This window comes from Biomphalaria glabrata, chromosome 9 (assembly GCF_947242115.1).
Source record: "Biomphalaria glabrata chromosome 9, xgBioGlab47.1, whole genome shotgun sequence".
Lineage (NCBI taxonomy): Eukaryota > Metazoa > Mollusca > Gastropoda > Planorbidae > Biomphalaria > Biomphalaria glabrata.
Genome location: NC_074719.1, coordinates 44316198 through 44338239, shown reverse-complemented (window position 1 = coordinate 44338239; position 22042 = coordinate 44316198). Strand labels below are relative to the sequence as shown.

Genomic DNA, 22042 nt, shown 5'->3' with positions numbered 1-22042 from the left:
CTTGAAACTGTGTCAATAAGAAGCGTTAATCATAAATGGTGAGAGAAGGAAAAATGAACTCAGCTGTCCCGACATTAACTATCCCTTGATTTGATTAGGAGTAAAAGATAATATCATTCAATGGTAAAATTTACATTAAAAATATATCAAACTATCCCTAGGGTTAAAAAAAAATGGCAAAGGTTTCCCCTATCAGATATTGCGACCTATGGGAGCAAATGATGTAAAGCTAATTTGTTTCTATTGCCATCTGTTCACAAGGGTGTCATGTGGCCAGCCCAACAACTAACAGACTTTAATTTCCCAAACATATGTCAGGCACCTATTAGAGGTGGGTTGACTCAGGTGCATCCTAAAAATCCTGAAGTTAAAAAAATCCCCCAGTCTTCATCAGGATTTGAACCCAAGACACAATGCTTTGGAAGCTTGGTGCTTTACCACTCAGTCACCATGCCGCACCAACCTATTGGTACCAGCATATAAAAGAAAATAGCTCAGAAGCTACAACAAAATCAAAACTTTATGAATCGCAGGGAAGTCACTCATGCATTCAATAATACATAACAGATGAAACAAAAAAAAAAACAACAGTTAAAAGGCCTCACACATCTAGTTCTGCACAGGCTTTGTTGATCAATTCTTCAGTTTCATCATCTATGTTGAAGTCCAGTTTCACAGGTGGTTTAAGACTAGATGTCGATGGGGAATAAGAATCATGTCTTCTTTGTCTGGAAGAGAAATGAATACAGTAATTACGGGTCGCTCATTACAAAAAACTAAGACATTTAAAAAAATAATAATAATACTTTTAACAAGAAGAAAATGTATGTTCTTCTGGCTTGCCAGGTTTTTTTGTATGAAGTTAGATTTAAACTGTGAACATATTGCAATATTTAAAAAAAATCAACAGCTAGACTGTCATAAAGAAGTTTTAAATAAAGATCATTTCTGCCCCAGACAGAAACCAAAACATTTAGAACATGGTGCTTTAAAGAGGTAAAAATTCTGATTTTAGATTACTAAAGAGAAAAGTATGAATATATATGTATACATAATTCATTTAGATTTTCTAGGAGGACTAGGCATGTTGCATGAAACTAAATTACAGAAAAAACTTACATGTAACTCATGACATGATCAGAGACACCAATGATGGCTGGACCTTCAGCTGTGGTATGTTCATAGTTCAGACCAATGTAGCCTTCAGCGTTCAGGATAAACTGCATTAAAAAAATTCTTAACATGATATTTCTTTGGAATATTGCTTTTAAATTTAAAGGGAAACCCCGATGGTTTTTCAAATTGCTTATTGTTATTGACATATTTAAATTCTGCGTAAAAAGTTGTAATAGTAAACATTTTACCATTTTTTATTTAAATGCTTAGAAACATTTATATTTAAGAAATTAGAAAGTAAATTCTTGACAACTTCAAAAAAAAAAACAGGTCTCTTTGAGATTTTGTTTTTAGGCTAGGCATACGTCACTTCCCTCGACAATACTGAAAAGTGATTCAAACAAACTGGTAAGTGTAAGGCTAGTCTAGACTATGTGTAGTCAGTCATGACAAGACAACCAAGCGATAGTGTTTGTTGTGTGTTGAGTGATCAGGCGAGAAAATACACACTGCTGTGGTTAGTCAAGCATGTAAATCTACTTTTAACATGCATTTTTTTCTTTCCTTACAAGATCTAGATCTAACTGCATAGACGAAGAAGATATATTTCTTTTATGAAAATGTAAACTTTACTGTATGGTTATACAGTAAGTAAATAGATTAAATTAATAGGTTAGTGTGACGTCATCGAGAAACCTGGTGAAAGTCTGACCGTTTTGGATGCACAGAAAAATTACGTCAGAAAAACATCAATTACTAAGTTATTATTGCAAATTTAAAAAAAAAGGATAATATATTTATTATCTGTAAATCAAAACACATATTATATAAAAAATTGTCAAAACCATTGGAGTTTCCCTTTAAATACTTGCTTGTTAAGTTCCAAAACAAAAAGTGTAATTAAATATTTGTGTTAACTTATGTTAGATTGGGAGCATAGTGGCCAAGTGGTAAACACTTGGCTTCTGAACAGAGGGGTCCAAATATCAGTGAAGACTAAGGATTTTTTTTTTCAGGATTTAAAGGGCGTCCATCCAACTCTAATGGGTACCTGACATTAGTTGGAGAAAGTAAAGCGGTTGGTCATTGTGCTAGCCACATGACACTTTCATTAACCTTGGGCCACAGATAACCTTTACATCATCTGCCCTATAAATCACAAGATCCAAAAGGGGTACTTTACTTTTTAAAAAAATGTATAATTGAACTAGAAATAAATTATCAAAAAACAAAGCTTAGACATTTTTTTAAAGAACTCCTCGGCACCATTGTCAAATGTTCAATTTTAGGCTGAATTAGGGAGATATTTGGAATGAACCTTTTACAATGAACATCGTTATGAACATTTTTTGTTTATATTGTTTCCTTAAAATTATCTACATTTTTTTAATTCAAAAATATAAGTGAGTTTCCTGCCATTTCTTTATCACATTGTTATCTGGGAAATAAGACTTCTGTGAGGAAAACAGGCACAGGAGATATTTACTGCAAAATAAAAGAAGTTCAAGACACCTGCAATGTTTTGTCGAACCATCTGTTCCCTGAGTGAACCTTACAGCCTCCTCCATGCAACATGATACAGGCTGCCCAATCTGTTGGGTTGATGTCAGACGGTGGGTTGGGTCCGTCCAGGCACACCGCAAATATACTACGCTGGATATTTTCTAGTGAAGCCAAATTTGTCTTGTCTGAGAATAAAACAACATGAGCTAAAGTAAAAGACATTTAATAAAAATAATCTAATGCATTGAAAGAAATGTGTATATAGATAAAGATATTTGTTGAAAAAGAACATTTCTAAATCCTTGACTTTATTTAAGAAATATAAAAGGAAAAAAAAAATTGGTCTTTTTTGTTTGTTGAAAAGCAGCATTTAAAAAAGAAGCAGAAACAAAGAATTATATTTGGCTTATTAAATTAAAAGCAGCAACCTTTTGTCAACCTGGCATACTCTTTTCCCCAAACTGTTCTATTTAAAGAAGTAAGTATGCCAATAGGTGGTGCTGGTGTCTGACTCTGGTCTATGCAGGCCTGCAGCTGCTGGTGGATCTCGTCTTCACTCAGGGGTGCACCATCCAAGTGGTAAACATCCACAGAGAATATCTGCGGAAATATTACACTAGGTTTCTTTAGGTTTACCAAACCTAATTTCAACAATTAAATACTTAATCATTGAAATCATTAGTAATAAAATGCCAAGCTTCAAGTAGAGTTAAATAGAAAAATCAATTGCCACTAATGTATATCAACTAAAACACTGAAAAAAAAAAAAACCAAGTGAAAACTATATAAAAAAAAACTACTCTTATATACACTTTTTTTTATGACAAAACTCTGGGTCATGGAGATAAGTTGTAAGGGATAACCCAGTGCTTCTTTTTTATGAAGGTCTAGCTCAAACTATCTTGGACAACAGCCTAAACCTTAATTTCTTTTACAAGAAATAATCTGGTTCCAGAGTATCACAATGTAAAGGCAAGGAGACAGCCATAGACTAGCCACATCTTATGCCATTTCAATTTATAATGCAATGGCAAGGGCTGAGACATAGACTAGCTACATTATATACCATTTCAATTTATTATGTAATATTAAGGAGAGAGACATAGACTAGCCACATCTTATGCCATTTCAACTTATGACAATCATCATCAAAATATTGTTATAACCCTGCCATGCACACTGCCAACATAATGCAAAAAGTGCGCGCTGTTAGAGACTAGACTAGGAAGGATATTTACACTAGGAAGAAGATAACAGAATTCCGCTCAAGTCTAGAGCCTATGAAGAGGCTGTGTTCTATGTATTTGTGATGTCCCCCATACAAATAAACATATAAATCATTGAGTTGCCTCCCTTAAGATATTACAATATCTAAGTGAAAATGGTCATAAATCCAAACATGAACTGGAAACTTACATGATTTTTATGTATGACATTTATATGTCTTGGTTTGTCTGGGTCATAAGGGCTGACAAATACATGTGTGTCGGACTTGATTCCAGGTATCCTGCAGGCAGTCAGAAGCTGATAATACTGCACCATACACAATGGTTTACCTCCTAGAGTCTCCACAGGAACAGTTTGCCTGAATAAGTTCATGAAGAATAATCAGATTTTACATTATTGACATTTATTCAAACTATTGTGTGATAAACATATACTTTTTGACAATTTCATGCAGTAACTTTTGAAAAAGCACATGCCAATGATAATTTTAGTTTCAAAATAATTTTACTAAACAGTTATTGACATTTTCTGATATATTGAAACTCAAGTTATGCCGACCACGTCCTCCAAAACTGCTCTCTCTACCAAGAGGCCCGTATAAGACATTGGCCCCAAATCACCCCAATAGAAAGAAAACTATATGGAGAGCTCCCTGATTTGGAAACTACTGCGCAGTTCATCTCATGTATTGGTCTAGTCATATGAACACTCCAACATAACAATGAGAACGATGAAGAAGAAGAAGAAGAAAATCAAGTTGAGCAATAGGATAGTGATATTTAAATGACTTCTCACTTGGTAATAATTAGTCATGTATAAAAAGTGTTTAAAAGAAACTCACTCATCTAACATAACCTTGTAGTCTAAAACACCACAAATGAATTTGGCTGCAAAACTGAAAATAGATTAACAAAAAGAGGTCATTACTTCCTGTTGTAAATAAGATATAGGTCATTACTTCCTGTTGTAAATAAGATATAGGTTTGATCTGTCTGTAGTGTAATATCATTTTTTGTGGTAGGAATATATTCAGTCTCATCTGTGAGAGTACACTTCAAGCAGCTGAAGAATGTAGTATGGTTTTGAATTCTTTCATAGATGTAATGATGCAATTAGAGAGCTTCAGAGAAAGCAAAGTGAAGGCATGTTACTTTTGTTTATGTGAATTTTTATTGATGAATTAACATGCACAAAATAGATTAATACATGGATAAGCATGGGACATAACTATCTTCTGTTTTAAAGGAGCATCTATAAGATAAGATAAGTGCTAAAGATTAGAATTTCAAAGCACAAAAGAATATATGTATGTATTTTGTTTGATTGCATATGATCAAATCAGATGCAATTTTAAGTGTTCATCAAATCTTTATTTTCTTATTTACTGTTACACTTTATAAAATGGGGCTGGGATTGGGCATACAGTGCGAAAATAGTGGAAAACATTGCAAAGCTCTAGATTAGAATCAACAAGAAAAGAAAAAGGTTGGGAGACCAAAGCAAACATGGAGGAGACCAAAGCAAACATGGAGGAGACCAAAGCAAACATGGAGGAGACCAAAGCAAACATGGAGGAGACCAAAGCAAACATGGAGGAGACCAAATCAAACATGGAGGAGACCAAGGTAAACATGGAGGAGACCAAAGCAAACATGGAAGAGACCAAAGCAAACATGGAGGAGACCAAGGTAAACATGGAGGAGACCAAAGCAAACATGGAGGAGACCAAATCAAACATGGAGGAGACCAAGGTAAACATGGAGGAGACCAAAGCAAACATGGAAGAGACCAAAGCAAACATGGAGGAGACCAAATCAAACATGGAGGAGACCAAGGTAAACATGGAGGAGACCAAAGCAAACATGGAAGAGACCAAAGCAAACATGGAGGAGACCAAATCAAACATGGAGGAGACCAAATCAAACATGGAGGAGACAAAGCAAACATGGAGGAGACAAAGCAAACATGGAAGAGACCAAAGCAAACATGGAGGAGACCAAAGCAAACAGGGAGGAGACCAAATCAAACATGGAGGAGACCAAATCAAACATGGAGGAGACCAAAGCAAACATGGAGGAGACAAAGCAAACATGGAGGAGACAAAGTAAACATGGAGGAGACAAAGTAAACATGGAGGAGATAAAGCAAACAGGGAGACCAAAGCAAACATGGAGGAGACCAAAGTAAACATGGAGGAGACCAAAGCAAACATGGAGGAGACCAAAGCAAACATGGAGGAGACCAAAGTAAACATGGAGGAGACCAAAGCAAACATGGAGGAGACCAAAGCAAACATGGAGGAGACCAAAGTAAACATGGAGGAGACCAAAGCAAACATGGAGGAGACCAAAGCAAACATGGAGGAGACAAAGCAAACAGGGAGACCAAAGCAAACATGGAGGAGACCAAAGTAAACATGGAGGAGACCAAATCAAACATGGAGGTGACCAAAGTAAACATGGAGGAGACCAAATCAAACATGGAGGAGACCAAAGTAAACATGGAGGAGACCAAATCAAACATGGAGGAGACCAAAGCAAACATGGAGGAGACCAAAGCAAACATGGAGGAGACCAAAGAAAACATGGAGGAGACGAAAGCAAACATGGAGGAGACCAAAGTAAACATGGAGGAGACCAAATCAAACATGGAGGTGACCAAAGTAAACATGGAGGAGACCAAAGAAAACATGGAGGAGACCAAAGCAAACATGAAGGAGACCAAAGCAAACATGGAAGAGACCAAAGCAAACATGGAGGAGACCAAAGCAAACATGGAAGAGACCAAAGCAAACATGAAGGAGACCAAAGCAAACATGGAAGAGACCAAAGCAAACATGAAGGAGACCAAAGCAAACATGGAAGAGACCAAAGCAAACATGGAGGAGACCAAAGCAAACATGGAAGAGACCAAAGCAAACATGGAGGAGACCAAAGCAAACATGGAAGAGACCAAAGCAAACATGAAGGAGACCAAAGCAAACATGGAAGAGACCAAAGCAAACATGAAGGAGACCAAAGCAAACATGGAAGAGACCAAAGCAAACATGAAGGAGACCAAAGCAAACATGGAAGAGACCAAAGCAAACATGAAGGAGACCAAAGCAAACATGGAAGAGACCAAAGCAAACATGAAGGAGACCAAAGCAAACATGGAAGAGACCAAAGCAAACATGGAGGAGACCAAAGCAAACATGGAGGAGACCAAAGCAAACATGGAGGAGACAAAGCAAACATGGAGGAGACCAAAGAAAACATGGACGAGACCAAAGCAAACATGGAGGAGACCAAAGCAAACATGAAGGAGACCAAAGCAAACATGGAGGAGACCAAAGAAAACATGGAGGAGACCAAAGCAAACATGGAGGAGACAAAGCAAACATGGAGGAGACCAAAGAAAACATGAAGGAGACCAAAGCAAACATGGAAGAGACCAAAGCAAACATGGAGGAGACCAAATCAAACATGGAGGAGACCAAAGTAAACATGGAGGAGACCAAAGAAAACATGGAGGAGACCAAAGCAAACATGGAGGAGACCAAAGCAAACATGGAGGAGACCAAAGCAAACATGAAGGAGACCAAAGCAAACATGGAAGAGACCAAAGCAAACATGGAGGAGACCAAAGCAAACATGGAAGAGACCAAAACAAACATAGAGGAGACCAAAGCAAACATGGAAGAGACCAAAGCAAACATGGAGGAGACCAAAGCAAACATGGAAGAGACCAAAGCAAACATGAAGGAGACCAAAGCAAACATGGAAGAGACCAAAGCAAACATGAAGGAGACCAAAGCAAACATGGAAGAGACCAAAGCAAACATGAAGGAGACCAAAGCAAACATGGAAGAGACCAAAGCAAACATGGAGGAGACCAAAGCAAACATGGAAGAGACCAAAGCAAACATGAAGGAGACCAAAGCAAACATGGAAGAGACCAAAGCAAACATGAAGGAGACCAAAGCAAACATGGAAGAGACCAAAGCAAACATGAAGGAGACCAAAGCAAACATGGAAGAAACCAAAGCAAACATGAAGGAGACCAAAGCAAACATGGAGGAGACCAAATCAAACATGGAGGAGACCAAAGTAAACATGGAGAAGACCAAAGAAAACATGGAGGAGACCAAAGCAAACATGGAGGAGACCAAAGCAAACATGGAGGAGACCAAAGCAAACATGAAGGAGACCAAAGCAAACATGGAAGAGACCAAAGCAAACATGGAGGAGACCAAAGCAAACATGGAAGAGACCAAAGCAAACATGGAGGAGACCAAAGCAAACATGGAGGAGACAAAGCAAACATGGAGGAGACCAAAGAAAACATGGAGGAGACCAAAGCAAACATGGAGGAGACAAAGCAAACATGGAGGAGACCAAAGCAAACATGGAGGAGACCAAAGCAAACATGGAGGAGACCAAAGCAAACATGGAGGAGACCAAAGCAAACATGGAGGAGACCAAATCAAACATGGAGGAGACCAAGGTAAACATGGAGGAGACCAAAGCAAACATGGAAGAGACCAAAGCAAACATGGAGGAGACCAAGGTAAACATGGAGGAGACCAAAGCAAACATGGAGGAGACCAAATCAAACATGGAGGAGACCAAGGTAAACATGGAGGAGACCAAAGCAAACATGGAAGAGACCAAAGCAAACATGGAGGAGACCAAATCAAACATGGAGGAGACCAAGGTAAACATGGAGGAGACCAAAGCAAACATGGAAGAGACCAAAGCAAACATGGAGGAGACCAAAGCAAACATGGAGGAGACCAAATCAAACATGGAGGAGACCAAATCAAACATGGAGGAGACAAAGCAAACATGGAGGAGACAAAGCAAACATGGAAGAGACCAAAGCAAACATGGAGGAGACCAAAGCAAACATGGAGGAGACCAAAGCAAACAGGGAGGAGACCAAATCAAACATGGAGGAGACCAAATCAAACATGGAGGAGACCAAAGCAAACATGGAGGAGACAAAGCAAACATGGAGAAGACAAAGTAAACATGGAGGAGACAAAGTAAACATGGAGGAGATAAAGCAAACAGGGAGACCAAAGCAAACATGGAGGAGACCAAAGTAAACATGGAGGAGACCAAAGCAAACATGGAGGAGACCAAAGCAAACATGGAGGAGACCAAAGTAAACATGGAGGAGACCAAAGCAAACATGGAGGAGACCAAAGCAAACATGGAGGAGACAAAGCAAACAGGGAGACCAAAGCAAACATGGAGGAGACCAAAGTAAACATGGAGGAGACCAAAGTAAACATGGAGGAGACCAAATCAAACATGGAGGTGACCAAAGTAAACATGGAGGAGACCAAATCAAACATGGAGGAGACCAAAGTAAACATGGAGGAGACCAAATCAAACATGGAGGAGACCAAAGTAAACATGGAGGAGACCAAAGAAAACATGGAGGAGACCAAAGCAAACATGGAGGAGACAAAGCAAACAGGGAGGAGACCAAAGCAAACATGGAGGAGACCAAAGAAAACATGGAGGAGACCAAAGCAAACATGAAGGAGACCAAAGCAAACATGGAAGAGACCAAAGCAAACATGGAGGAGACCAAATCAAAAATGGAGGAGACCAAGGTAAACATGGAGGAGACCAAAGCAAACATGGAAGAGACCAAAGCAAACATGGAGGAGACCAAATCAAACATGGAGGAGACCAAGGTAAACATGGAGGAGACCAAAGCAAACATGGAAGAGACCAAAGCAAACATGGAGGAGACCAAAGCAAACATGGAGGAGACCAAATCAAACATGGAGGAGACCAAATCAAACATGGAGGAGACAAAGCAAACATGGAGGAGACAAAGCAAACATGGAAGAGACCAAAGCAAACATGGAGGAGACCAAAGCAAACATGGAGGAGACCAAAGCAAACAGGGAGGAGACCAAATCAAACATGGAGGAGACCAAATCAAACATGGAGGAGACCAAAGCAAACATGGAGGAGACAAAGCAAACATGGAGGAGACAAAGTAAACATGGAGGAGACAAAGTAAACATGGAGGAGATAAAGCAAACAGGGAGACCAAAGCAAACATGGAGGAGACCAAAGTAAACATGGAGGAGACCAAAGCAAACATGGAGGAGACCAAAGCAAACATGGAGGAGACCAAAGTAAACATGGAGGAGACCAAAGCAAACATGGAGGAGACCAAAGCAAACATGGAGGAGACCAAAGTAAACATGGAGGAGACCAAAGCAAACATGGAGGAGACCAAAGCAAACATGGAGGAGACAAAGCAAACAGGGAGACCAAAGCAAACATGGAGGAGACCAAAGTAAACATGGAGGAGACCAAAGTAAACATGGAGGAGACCAAATCAAACATGGAGGTGACCAAAGTAAACATGGAGGAGACCAAATCAAACATGTAGGAGACCAAAGTAAACATGGAGGAGACCAAATCAAACATGGAGGAGACCAAAGTAAACATGGAGGAGACCAAAGAAAACATGGAGGAGACCAAAGCAAACATGGAGGAGACCAAAGAAAACATGGAGGAGACCAAAGCAAACATGGAGGAGACCAAAGTAAACATGGAGGAGACCAAATCAAACATGGAGGTGACCAAAGTAAACATGGAGGAGACCAAATCAAACATGGAGGAGACCAAAGTAAACATGGAGGAGACCAAATCAAACATGGAGGAGACCAAAGTAAACATGGAGGAGACCAAAGAAAACATGGAGGAGACCAAAGCAAACATGGAGGAGACAAAGCAAACAGGGAGGAGACCAAAGCAAACATGGAGGAGACCAAAGAAAACATGGAGGAGACCAAAGCAAACATGAAGGAGACCAAAGCAAACATGGAAGAGACCAAAGCAAACATGGAGGAGACCAAAGCAAACATGGAAGAGACCAAAGCAAACATGAAGGAGACCAAAGCAAACATGGAAGAGACCAAAGCAAACATGAAGGAGACCAAAGCAAACATGGAAAAGACCAAAGCAAACATGGAGGAGACCAAAGCAAACATGGAAGAGACCAAAGCAAACATGGAGGAGACCAAAGCAAACATGGAAGAGACCAAAGCAAACATGAAGGAGACCAAAGCAAACATGGAAGAGACCAAAGCAAACATGAAGGAGACCAAAGCAAACATGGAAGAGACCAAAGCAAACATGAAGGAGACCAAAGCAAACATGGAAGAGACCAAAGCAAACATGAAGGAGACCAAAGCAAACATGGAAGAGACCAAAGCAAACATGAAGGAGACCAAAGCAAACATGGAAGAGACCAAAGCAAACATGGAGGAGACCAAAGCAAACATGGAGGAGACCAAAGCAAACATGGAGGAGACAAAGCAAACATGGAGGAGACCAAAGAAAACATGGACGAGACCAAAGCAAACATGGAGGAGACCAAAGCAAACATGGAGGATACAAAGCAAACATGGAGGAGACCAAAGAAAACATGGAGGAGACCAAAGCAAACATGGAGGAGACAAAGCAAACATGGAGGAGACCAAAGAAAACATGAAGGAGACCAAAGCAAACATGGAAGAGACCAAAGCAAACATGGAGGAGACCAAATCAAACATGGAGGAGACCAAAGTAAACATGGAGGAGACCAAAGAAAACATGGAGGAGACCAAAGCAAACATGGAGGAGACCAAAGCAAACATGGAGGAGACCAAAGCAAACATGAAGGAGACCAAAGCAAACATGGAAGAGACCAAAGCAAACATGGAGGAGACCAAAGCAAACATGGAAGAGACCAAAGCAAACATGGAGGAGACCAAAGCAAACATGGAAGAGACCAAAGCAAACATGGAGGAGACCAAAGCAAACATGGAAGAGACCAAAGCAAACATGAAGGAGACCAAAGCAAACATGGAAGAGACCAAAGCAAACATGAAGGAGACCAAAGCAAACATGGAAGAGACCAAAGCAAACATGAAGGAGACCAAAGCAAACATGGAAGAGACCAAAGCAAACATGGAGGAGACCAAAGCAAACATGGAAGAGACCAAAGCAAACATGAAGGAGACCAAAGCAAACATGGAAGAGACCAAAGCAAACATGAAGGAGACCAAAGCAAACATGGAAGAGACCAAAGCAAACATGAAGGAGACCAAAGCAAACATGGAAGAGACCAAAGCAAACATGAAGGAGACCAAAGCAAACATGGAGGAGACCAAATCAAACATGGAGGAGACCAAAGTAAACATGGAGAAGACCAAAGAAAACATGGAAGAGACCAAAGCAAACATGGAGGAGACCAAAGCAAACATGGAGGAGACCAAAGCAAACATGAAGGAGACCAAAGCAAACATGGAAGAGACCAAAGCAAACATGGAGGAGACCAAAGCAAACATGGAAGAGACCAAAGCAAACATGGAGGAGACCAAAGCAAACATGGAGGAGACAAAGCAAACATGGAGGAGACCAAAAAAAACATGGAGGAGACCAAAGCAAACATGGAGGAGACAAAGCAAACATGGAGGAGACCAAAGCAAACATGGAGGAGACCAAAGCAAACATGGAGGAGACCAAAGCAAACATGGAGGAGACCAAAGCAAACATGGAGGAGACCAAATCAAACATGGAGGAGACCAAGGTAAACATGGAGGAGACCAAAGCAAACATGGAAGAGACCAAAGCAAACATGGAGGAGACCAAGGTAAACATGGAGGAGACCAAAGCAAACATGGAGGAGACCAAATCAAACATGGAGGAGACCAAGGTAAACATGGAGGAGACCAAAGCAAACATGGAAGAGACCAAAGCAAACATGGAGGAGACCAAATCAAACATGGAGGAGACCAAGGTAAACATGGAGGAGACCAAAGCAAACATGGAAGAGACCAAAGCAAACATGGAGGAGACCAAAGCAAACATGGAGGAGACCAAATCAAACATGGAGGAGACCAAATCAAACATGGAGGAGACAAAGCAAACATGGAGGAGACAAAGCAAACATGGAAGAGACCAAAGCAAACATGGAGGAGACCAAAACAAACATGGAGGAGACCAAAGCAAACAGGGAGGAGACCAAATCAAACATGGAGGAGACCAAATCAAACATGGAGGAGACCAAAGCAAACATGGAGGAGACAAAGCAAACATGGAGAAGACAAAGTAAACATGGAGGAGACAAAGTAAACATGGAGGAGATAAAGCAAACAGGGAGACCAAAGCAAACATGGAGGAGACCAAAGTAAACATGGAGGAGACCAAAGCAAACATGGAGGAGACCAAAGCAAACATGGAGGAGACCAAAGTAAACATGGAGGAGACCAAAGCAAACATGGAGGAGACCAAAGCAAACATGGAGGAGACAAAGCAAACAGGGAGACCAAAGCAAACATGGAGGAGACCAAAGTAAACATGGAGGAGACCAAAGTAAACATGGAGGAGACCAAATCAAACATGGAGGAGACCAAGGTAAACATGGAGGAGACCAAAGCAAACATGGAAGAGACCAAAGCAAACATGGAGGAGACCAAAGCAAACATGGAAGAGACCAAGGTAAACATGGAGGAGACCAAAGCAAACATGGAAGAGACCAAAGCAAACATGGAGGAGACCAAATCAAACATGGAGGAGACCAAGGTAAACATGGAGGAGACCAAAGCAAACATGGAAGAGACCAAAGCAAACATGGAGGAGACCAAAGCAAACATGGAGGAGACCAAATCAAACATGGAGGAGACCAAATCAAACATGGAGGAGACAAAGCAAACATGGAGGAGACAAAGCAAACATGGAAGAGACCAAAGCAAACATGGAGGAGACCAAAGCAAACATGGAGGAGACCAAAGCAAACAGGGAGGAGACCAAATCAAACATGGAGGAGACCAAATCAAACATGGAGGAGACCAAAGCAAACATGGAGGAGACAAAGCAAACATGGAGGAGACAAAGTAAACATGGAGGAGACAAAGTAAACATGGAGGAGATAAAGCAAACAGGGAGACCAAAGCAAACATGGAGGAGACCAAAGTAAACATGGAGGAGACCAAAGCAAACATGGAGGAGACCAAAGCAAACATGGAGGAGACCAAAGTAAACATGGAGGAGACCAAAGCAAACATGGAGGAGACCAAAGCAAACATGAAAGAGACCAAAGCAAACATGGAAGAGACCAAAGCAAACATGAAAAAGACCAAAGCAAACATGGAAGAGACCAAAGCAAACATGGAGGAGACCAAATCAAACATGGAAGAGACCAAAGCAAACATGGAGGAGACCAAAGAAAACATGGAGGAGACCAAAGCAAACATGGAGGAGACCAAAGCAAATATGGAGGAGACCAAAGCAAACATGAAGGAGACCAAAGCAAACATGGAAGAGACCAAAGCAAACATGGAGGAGACCAAAGCAAACATGGAAGAGACCAAAGCAAACATGGAGGAGACCAAAGCAAACATGGAAGAGACCAAAGCAAACATGGAGGAGACCAAAGCAAACATGGAAGAGACCAAAGCAAACATGAAGGAGACCAAAGCAAACATGGAAGAGACCAAAGCAAACATGAAGGAGACCAAAGCAAACATGGAAGAGACCAAAGCAAACATGGAGGAGACCAAAGCAAACAGGGAGGAGACCAAATCAAACATGGAGGAGACCAAATCAAACATGGAGGAGACCAAAGCAAACATGGAGGAGACAAAGCAAACATGGAGAAGACAAAGTAAACATGGAGGAGACAAAGTAAACATGGAGAAGATAAAGCAAACAGGGAGACCAAAGCAAACATGGAGGAGACCAAAGTAAACATGGAGGAGACCAAAGCAAACATGGAGGAGACCAAAGCAAACATGGAGGAGACCAAAGTAAACATGGAGGAGACCAAAGCAAACATGGAGGAGACCAAAGCAAACATGGAGGAGACAAAGCAAACAGGGAGACCAAAGCAAACATGGAGGAGACCAAAGTAAACATGGAGGAGACCAAAGTAAACATGGAGGAGACCAAATCAAACATGGAGGTGACCAAAGTAAACATGGAGGAGACCAAATCAAACATGGAGGAGACCAAAGTAAACATGGAGGAGACCAAATCAAACATGGAGGAGACCAAAGTAAACATGGAGGAGACCAAAGAAAACATGGAGGAGACCAAAGCAAACATGGAGGAGACAAAGCAAACAGGGAGGAGACCAAAGCAAACATGGAGGAGACCAAAGAAAACATGGAGGAGACCAAAGCAAACATGAAGGAGACCAAAGCAAACATGGAAGAGACCAAAGCAAACATGGAGGAGACCAAATCAAAAATGGAGGAGACCAAGGTAAACATGGAGGAGACCAAAGCAAACATGGAAGAGACCAAAGCAAACATGGAGGAGACCAAATCAAACATGGAGGAGACCAAGGTAAACATGGAGGAGACCAAAGCAAACATGGAAGAGACCAAAGCAAACATGGAGGAGACCAAAGCAAACATGGAAGAGACCAAAGCAAACATGGAGGAGACCAAATCAAACATGGAGGAGACCAAGGTAAACATGGAGGAGACCAAAGCAAACATGGAAGAGACCAAAGCAAACATGGAGGAGACCAAAGCAAACATGGAGGAGACCAAATCAAACATGGAGGAGACCAAATCAAACATGGAGGAGACAAAGCAAACATGGAGGAGACAAAGCAAACATGGAAGAGACCAAAGCAAACATGGAGGAGACCAAAGCAAACATGGAGGAGACCAAAGCAAACAGGGAGGAGACCAAATCAAACATGGAGGAGACCAAATCAAACATGGAGGAGACCAAAGCAAACATGGAGGAGACAAAGCAAACATGGAGGAGACAAAGTAAACATGGAGGAGACAAAGTAAACATGGAGGAGATAAAGCAAACAGGGAGACCAAAGCAAACATGGAGGAGACCAAAGTAAACATGGAGGAGACCAAAGCAAACATGGAGGAGACCAAAGCAAACATGGAGGAGACCAAAGTAAACATGGAGGAGACCAAAGCAAACATGGAGGAGACCAAAGCAAACATGGAGGAGACCAAAGTAAACATGGAGGAGACCAAATCAAACATGGAGGAGACAAAGCAAACATGGAGGAGACAAAGCAAACATGGAAGAGACCAAAGCAAACATGGAGGAGACCAAAGCAAACATGGAGGAGACCAAAGCAAACAGGGAGGAGACCAAATCAAACATGGAGGAGACCAAATCAAACATGGAGGAGACCAAAGCAAACATGGAGGAGACAAAGCAAACATGGAGGAGACAAAGTAAACATGGAGGAGACAAAGTAAACATGGAGGAGATAAAGCAAACAGGGAGACCAAAGCAAACATGGAGGAGACCAAAGTAAACATGGAGGAGACCAAAGCAAACATGGAGGAGACCAAAGCAAACATGGAGGAGACCAAAGTAAACATGGAGGAGACCAAAGCAAACATGGAGGAGACCAAAGCAAACATGGAGGAGACAAAGCAAACAGGGAGACCAAAGCAAACATGGAGGAGACCAAAGTAAACATGGAGGAGACCAAAGTAAACATGGAGGAGACCAAATCAAACATGGAGGTGACCAAAGTAAACATGGAGGAGACCAAATCAAACATGGAGGAGACCAAAGTAAACATGTAGGAGACCAAATCAAACATGGAGGAGACCAAAGCAAACATGGAGGAGACAAAGCAAACAGGGAGGAGACCAAAGCAAACATGGAGGAGACCAAAGAAAACATGGAGGAGACCAAAGCAAACATGAAGGAGACCAAAGCAAACATGGAAGAGACCAAAGCAAACATGGAAGAGACCAAAGCAAACATGAAGGAGACCAAAGCAAACATGGAAGAGACCAAAGCAAACATGAAGGAGACCAAAGCAAACATGGAAGAGACCAAAGCAAACATGAAGGAGACCAAAGCAAACATGGAAGAGACCAAAGCAAACATGAAGGAGACCAAAGCAAACATGGAAGAGACCAAAGCAAACATGAAGGAGACCAAAGCAAACATGGAAGAGACCAAAGCAAACATGGAGGAGACCAAAGCAAACATGGAGGAGACAAAGCAAACATGGAGGAGACAAAGCAAACAGGGAGACCAAAGCAAACATGGAGGAGACCAAAGTAAACATGGAAGAGACCAAAGCAAACATGAAGGAGACCAAAGCAAACATGGAGGTGACCAAAGTAAACATGGAGGAGACCAAATCAAACATGGAGGAGACCAAAGTAAACATGTAGGAGACCAAATCAAACATGGAGGAGACCAAAGCAAAATTGGAGGAGACAAAGCAAACAGGGAGGAGACCAAAGCAAACATGGAGGAGACCAAAGAAAACATGGAGGAGACCAAAGCAAACATGAAGGAGACCAAAGCAAACATGGAAGAGACCAAAGCAAACATGGAGGAGACCAAAGCAAACATGGAAGAGACCAAAGCAAACATGAAGGAGACCAAAGCAAACATGGAGGAGACCAAAGCAAACATGGAAGAGACCAAAGCAAACATGGAGGAGACCAAAGCAAACATGGAAGAGACCAAAGCAAACATGGAGGAGACCAAAGCAAACATGGAAGAGACCAAAGCAAACATGAAGGAGACCAAAGCAAACATGGAAGAGACCAAAGCAAACATGAAGGAGACCAAAGCAAACATGGAAGAGACCAAAGCAAACATGAAGGAGACCAAAGCAAACATGGAAGAGACCAAAGCAAACATGAAGGAGACCAAAGCAAACATGGAAGAGACCAAAGCAAACATGAAGGAGACCAAAGCAAACATGGAAGAGACCAAAGCAAACATGGAGGAGACCAAAGCAAACATGGAGGAGACAAAGCAAACATGGAGGAGACCAAAGCAAACATGGAGGAGACAAAGCAAACAGGGAGACCAAAGCAAACATGGAGGAGACCAAAGTAAACATGGAGGAGACCAAAGTAAACATGGAGGAGACCAAATCAAACATGGAGGTGACCAAAGTAAACATGGAGGAGACCAAATCAAACATGGAGGAGACCAAAGTAAACATGTAGGAGACCAAATCAAACATGGAGGAGACCAAAGCAAACATGGAGGAGACAAAGCAAACAGGGAGGAGACCAAAGCAAACATGGAGGAGACCAAAGAAAACATGGAGGAGACCAAAGCAAACATGAAGGAGACCAAAGCAAACATGGAAGAGACCAAAGCAAACATGGAGGAGACCAAAGCAAACATGGAAGAGACCAAAGCAAACATGAAGGAGACCAAAGCAAACATGGAGGAGACCAAAGCAAACATGGAAGAGACCAAAGCAAACATGGAGGAGACCAAAGCAAACATGGAAGAGACCAAAGCAAACATGGAGGAGACCAAAGCAAACATGGAAGAGACCAAAGCAAACATGAAGGAGACCAAAGCAAACATGGAAGAGACCAAAGCAAACATGAAGGAGACCAAAGCAAACATGGAAGAGACCAAAGCAAACATGAAGGAGACCAAAGCAAACATGGAAGAGACCAAAGCAAACATGAAGGAGACCAAAGCAAACATGGAAGAGACCAAAACAAACATGAAGGAGACCAAAGCAAACATGGAAGAGACCAAAGCAAACATGGAGGAGACCAAAGCAAACATGGAGGAGACAAAGCAAACATGGAGGAGACCAAAGAAAACATGGACGAGACCAAAGCAAACATGGAGGAGACCAAAGCAAACATGGAGGAGACAAAGCAAACATGGAGGAGACCAAAGAAAACATGGACGAGACCAAAGCAAACATGGAGGAGACCAAAGCAAACATGGAGGAGACAAAGCAAACATGGAGGAGACCAAAGAAAACATGGACGAGACCAAAGCAAACATGGAGGAGACCAAAGCAAACATGGAGGAGACCAAAGCAAACATGGAAGAGACCAAAGCAAACATGGAAGAGACCAAAGCAAACATGGAGGAGACCAAAGCAAACATGGAAGAGACCAAAGCAAACATGAAAGAGACCAAAGCAAACATGGAAGAGACCAAAGCAAACATGAAGGAGACCAAAGCAAACATGGAAGAGACCAAAGCAAACATGGAGGAGACCAAATCAAACATGGAAGAGACCAAAGCAAACATGGAGGAGACCAAAGAAAACATGGAGGAGACCAAAGCAAACATGGAGGAGACCAAAGCAAATATGGAGGAGACCAAAGCAAACATGAAGGAGACCAAAGCAAACATGGAAGAGACCAAAGCAAACATGGAGGAGACCAAAGCAAACATGGAAGAGACCAAAGCAAACATGGAGGAGACCAAAGCAAACATGGAAGAGACCAAAGCAAACATGGAGGAGACCAAAGCAAACATGGAAGAGACCAAAGCAAACATGAAGGAGACCAAAGCAAACATGGAAGAGACCAAAGCAAACATGAAGGAGACCAAAGCAAACATGGAAGAGACCAAAGCAAACATGGAGGAGACCAAAGCAAACAGGGAGGAGACCAAATCAAACATGGAGGAGACCAAATCAAACATGGAGGAGACCAAAGCAAACATGGAGGAGACAAAGCAAACATGGAGAAGACAAAGTAAACATGGAGGAGACAAAGTAAACATGGAGGAGATAAAGCAAACAGGGAGACCAAAGCAAACATGGAGGAGACCAAAGTAAACATGGAGGAGACCAAAGCAAACATGGAGGAGACCAAAGCAAACATGGAGGAGACCAAAGTAAACATGGAGGAGACCAAAGCAAACATGGAGGAGACCAAAGCAAACATGGAGGAGACAAAGCAAACAGGGAGACCAAAGCAAACATGGAGGAGACCAAAGTAAACATGGAGGAGACCAAAGTAAACATGGAGGAGACCAAATCAAACATGGAGGTGACCAAAGTAAACATGGAGGAGACCAAATCAAACATGGAGGAGACCAAAGTAAACATGGAGGAGACCAAATCAAACATGGAGGAGACCAAAGTAAACATGGAGGAGACCAAAGAAAACATGGAGGAGACCAAAGCAAACATGGAGGAGACAAAGCAAACAGGGAGGAGACCAAAGCAAACATGGAGGAGACCAAAGAAAACATGGAGGAGACCAAAGCAAACATGAAGGAGACCAAAGCAAACATGGAAGAGACCAAAGCAAACATGGAGGAGACCAAATCAAAAATGGAGGAGACCAAGGTAAACATGGAGGAGACCAAAGCAAACATGGAAGAGACCAAAGCAAACATGGAGGAGACCAAATCAAACATGGAGGAGACCAAGGTAAACATGGAGGAGACCAAAGCAAACATGGAAGAGACCAAAGCAAACATGGAGGAGACCAAAGCAAACATGGAGGAGACCAAATCAAACATGGAGGAGACCAAATCAAACATGGAGGAGACAAAGCAAACATGGAGGAGACAAAGCAAACATGGAAGAGACCAAAGCAAACATGGAGGAGACCAAAGCAAACATGGAGGAGACCAAAGCAAACAGGGAGGAGACCAAATCAAACAGGGAGGAGACCAAATCAAACATGGAGGAGACCAAAGCAAACATGGAGGAGACAAAGCAAACATGGAGGAGACAAAGTAAACATGGAGGAGACAAAGTAAACATGGAGGAGATAAAGCAAACAGGGAGACCAAAGCAAACATGGAGGAGACCAAAGTAAACATGGAGGAGACCAAAGCAAACATGGAGGAGACCAAAGCAAACATGGAGGAGACCAAAGTAAACATGGAGGAGACCAAAGCAAACATGGAGGAGACCAAAGCAAACATGGAGGAGACCAAAGTAAACATGGAGGAGACCAAAGCAAACATGGAGGAGACCAAAGCAAACATGGAGGAGACAAAGCAAACAGGGAGACCAAAGCAAACATGGAGGAGACCAAAGTAAACATGGAGGAGACCAAAGTAAACATGGAGGAGACCAAATCAAACATGGAGGTGACCAAAGTAAACATGGAGGAGACCAAATCAAACATGGAGGAGACCAAAGTAAACATGGAGGAGACCAAATCAAACATGGAGGAGACCAAAGTAAACATGGAGGAGACCAAAGAAAACATGGAGGAGACCAAAGCAAACATGGAGGAGACAAAGCAAACAGGGAGGAGACCAAAGCAAACATGGAGGAGACCAAAGAAAACATGGAGGAGACCAAAGCAAACATGAAGGAGACCAAAGCAAACATGGAAGAGACCAAAGCAAACATGGAGGAGACCAAATCAAAAATGGAGGAGACCAAGGTAAACATGGAGGAGACCAAAGCAAACATGGAAGAGACCAAAGCAAATATGGAGGAGACCAAAGCAAACATGAAGGAGACCAAAGCAAACATGGAAGAGACCAAAGCAAACATGGAGGAGACCAAAGCAAACATGGAAGAGACCAAAGCAAACATGGAGGAGACCAAAGCAAACATGGAAGAGACCAAAGCAAACATGGAGGAGACCAAAGCAAACATGGAAGAGACCAAAGCAAACATGAAGGAGACCAAAGCAAACATGGAAGAGACCAAAGCAAACATGAAGGAGACCAAAGCAAACATGGAAGAGACCAAAGCAAACATGGAGGAGACCAAAGCAAACAGGGAGGAGACCAAATCAAACATGGAGGAGACCAAATCAAACATGGAGGAGACCAAAGCAAACATGGAGGAGACAAAGCAAACATGGAGAAGACAAAGTAAACATGGAGGAGACAAAGTAAACATGGAGAAGATAAAGCAAACAGGGAGACCAAAGCAAACATGGAGGAGACCAAAGTAAACATGGAGGAGACCAAAGCAAACATGGAGGAGACCAAAGCAAACATGGAGGAGACCAAAGTAAACATGGAGGAGACCAAAGCAAACATGGAGGAGACCAAAGCAAACATGGAGGAGACAAAGCAAACAGGGAGACCAAAGCAAACATGGAGGAGACCAAAGTAAACATGGAGGAGACCAAAGTAAACATGGAGGAGACCAAATCAAACATGGAGGTGACCAAAGTAAACATGGAGGAGACCAAATCAAACATGGAGGAGACCAAAGTAAACATGGAGGAGACCAAATCAAACATGGAGGAGACCAAAGTAAACATGGAGGAGACCAAAGAAAACATGGAGGAGACCAAAGCAAACATGGAGGAGACAAAGCAAACAGGGAGGAGACCAAAGCAAACATGGAGGAGACCAAAGAAAACATGGAGGAGACCAAAGCAAACATGAAGGAGACCAAAGCAAACATGGAAGAGACCAAAGCAAACATGGAGGAGACCAAATCAAAAATGGAGGAGACCAAGGTAAACATGGAGGAG

The 22042-nt window shown here is 41.8% G+C and overlaps 2 protein-coding genes across 5 annotated transcripts in view; one reads left to right on the top strand and one right to left on the bottom strand.

The window, feature by feature from the left end:
- Positions 1-22042, top strand: part of LOC129928052 (uncharacterized) — a 235825-nt gene that overhangs the window by 17548 nt on the left and 196235 nt on the right. The window lies entirely within an intron of this gene.
- The window catches only part of LOC106071585 (carnitine O-acetyltransferase-like), a 59090-nt gene that overhangs the window by 9754 nt on the left and 27294 nt on the right, over positions 1-22042 (bottom strand). For all 4 annotated transcript variants that reach the window (XM_056040095.1, XM_056040096.1, XM_056040098.1 and 1 more), the window contains 6 exons: positions 4688-4741; positions 4036-4204; positions 3048-3219; positions 2629-2804; positions 1120-1220; positions 606-728 (listed from right to left, as the gene is read on the bottom strand). In XM_056040095.1, coding sequence (XP_055896070.1) covers positions 606-728; positions 1120-1220; positions 2629-2804; positions 3048-3219; positions 4036-4204; positions 4688-4741 — 795 coding nt within the window. The remainder of the gene's footprint in view (positions 1-605; positions 729-1119; positions 1221-2628; positions 2805-3047; positions 3220-4035; positions 4205-4687; positions 4742-22042) is intronic.